The sequence below is a fragment of the Mandrillus leucophaeus genome, unplaced genomic scaffold (assembly GCF_000951045.1).
Source record: "Mandrillus leucophaeus isolate KB7577 unplaced genomic scaffold, Mleu.le_1.0 Scaffold374, whole genome shotgun sequence".
In the NCBI taxonomy this organism is placed as follows: Eukaryota; Metazoa; Chordata; class Mammalia; order Primates; family Cercopithecidae; genus Mandrillus; species Mandrillus leucophaeus.
This window is the reverse complement of record NW_012103965.1, coordinates 1973468-1974838: the sequence shown is the minus strand read 5'-3', so window position 1 is coordinate 1974838 and position 1371 is coordinate 1973468. Positions and strand designations below refer to the sequence as shown.

The window sequence follows — 1371 nt, the reverse complement described above, 5'->3', positions numbered from 1 at the left end:
AAAAAAAGAAAAAAGAGAGCCGAAAATGAGTAGCAGCAAAGTGACTGTGAAATAACACTGGACGTCAGAACTGGATTTGCCACCTTTCAACATCTTCTCAGAAAAGTATGAATTTTGGTCTGTGTTGGGGGAGAACAAGGAACCTGTCCAGACCACTCTGAAAGGAAAGGCCTGGGAAAGGGAGGGAGGTGCATGGAGAGGAGATGGGACACAGGCTCCTCCAGGTCCTGGAGACAGGACTCTGGCCGATCCACTCTCCCAACACAGCACACACACCACACAACCACACACAGACCATGTGTATACACACACATTCTCTCAAGTCTTAATAACCAACAGCGAGAGGCGACCTCTTCCCCATCGTATCCCCGGGAACACAGGTCAAGCATAAACTTCTGAATGAATGAACATTCTTGTGCTTTAGGCCTCTTGCTATCTCAGGTACCCTACCATTGTTCTTCTCTTCTTTCCTGAATTTCATGTTCTCTACTTTCCAAAACCAGCCCCATCCGGGAGGCTCTTTCCCTCCCTCCCTCACACCCCACTTCACCTTCTCTAGTGGCTTGTCCCCTTCACCCCCTTGCCCATCTGAGGCCTCCATCTCAGCAGGTGTGCCGGTAGGCTCCAGGGTGGCACTCCCCACGTCCCCTCTGGCTTCTGACCTACTGCTTCTGTGACCTGGCCGTCTCAGGGAGTGGGCAGATTGGCTCCAGAACTCGGAGCAAAGCCATGGCAACTGCCAACACAGAGCTCAGCCCCCCACCCCGCTCCCATCTCCTCATTCTTAGGGGTGGCGGCAGCTGGCTCCTCCTGCTGGGATCTGGACTAGGGAACGGAGCAAGATGTGCGGGGTTGAGCGAGGACTTTGGCAGAGCGCACAGCTCGCCAGGAGAGGCTGGCGCCCCTTCTCCCAAGGGTACTGTCAGATGCTGTTGATTCTGACACCACCTGGTAAGGCTTTTGAACTCATTTTCCTGCACGTGTGCCATTCCTGCCTGCTGGATTACGCCGTGGTGGGGGCTCCCCAAGAGAAAGCACAGTTTGTAAGATTGTTTTCTGATTTGGGACAGAGGTCTAGGGAGCGCTGAAAGGGAGAAGGGACACAGTGAGCACGCACTGCCCCTGCGGCCTCCAGGAAGTTGTTAATAATAAGCCCTCGGTGCTGGGTGTTGGGTGCGGGGTGCTGAGTACTGGGTGGGATGTGTTTTGGGGGTGTATAAAGATCCCCGCCAGTGCCTACGGGCTCTGTAACCCTCCCCGCGGCCTTCCCTGGGGCAGGTACCCCAGCGGTCTCGCTTCACAGAGGAGGGGCTGAGACGCGGGCAGTCCCGTCGCCGGCCTAGTGTGCGCAGCCACCAGGCGGGGCGCGGG

The 1371-nt window shown here is 56.2% G+C and overlaps 1 protein-coding gene across 1 annotated transcript in view; it reads right to left on the bottom strand.

Moving 5' to 3' along the window:
- The window catches only part of LOC105546912 (chromosome unknown open reading frame, human C17orf64), a 15718-nt gene extending 15034 nt beyond the window's left edge, over window positions 1-684 (bottom strand). Inside the window, exon 1 of the mRNA XM_011990241.1 lies at window positions 551-684. Coding sequence (XP_011845631.1) covers window positions 551-601 — 51 coding nt within the window. The 5' untranslated portion in view covers window positions 602-684. The remainder of the gene's footprint in view (window positions 1-550) is intronic.
- Window positions 685-1371: the final 687 nt, after the last annotated feature.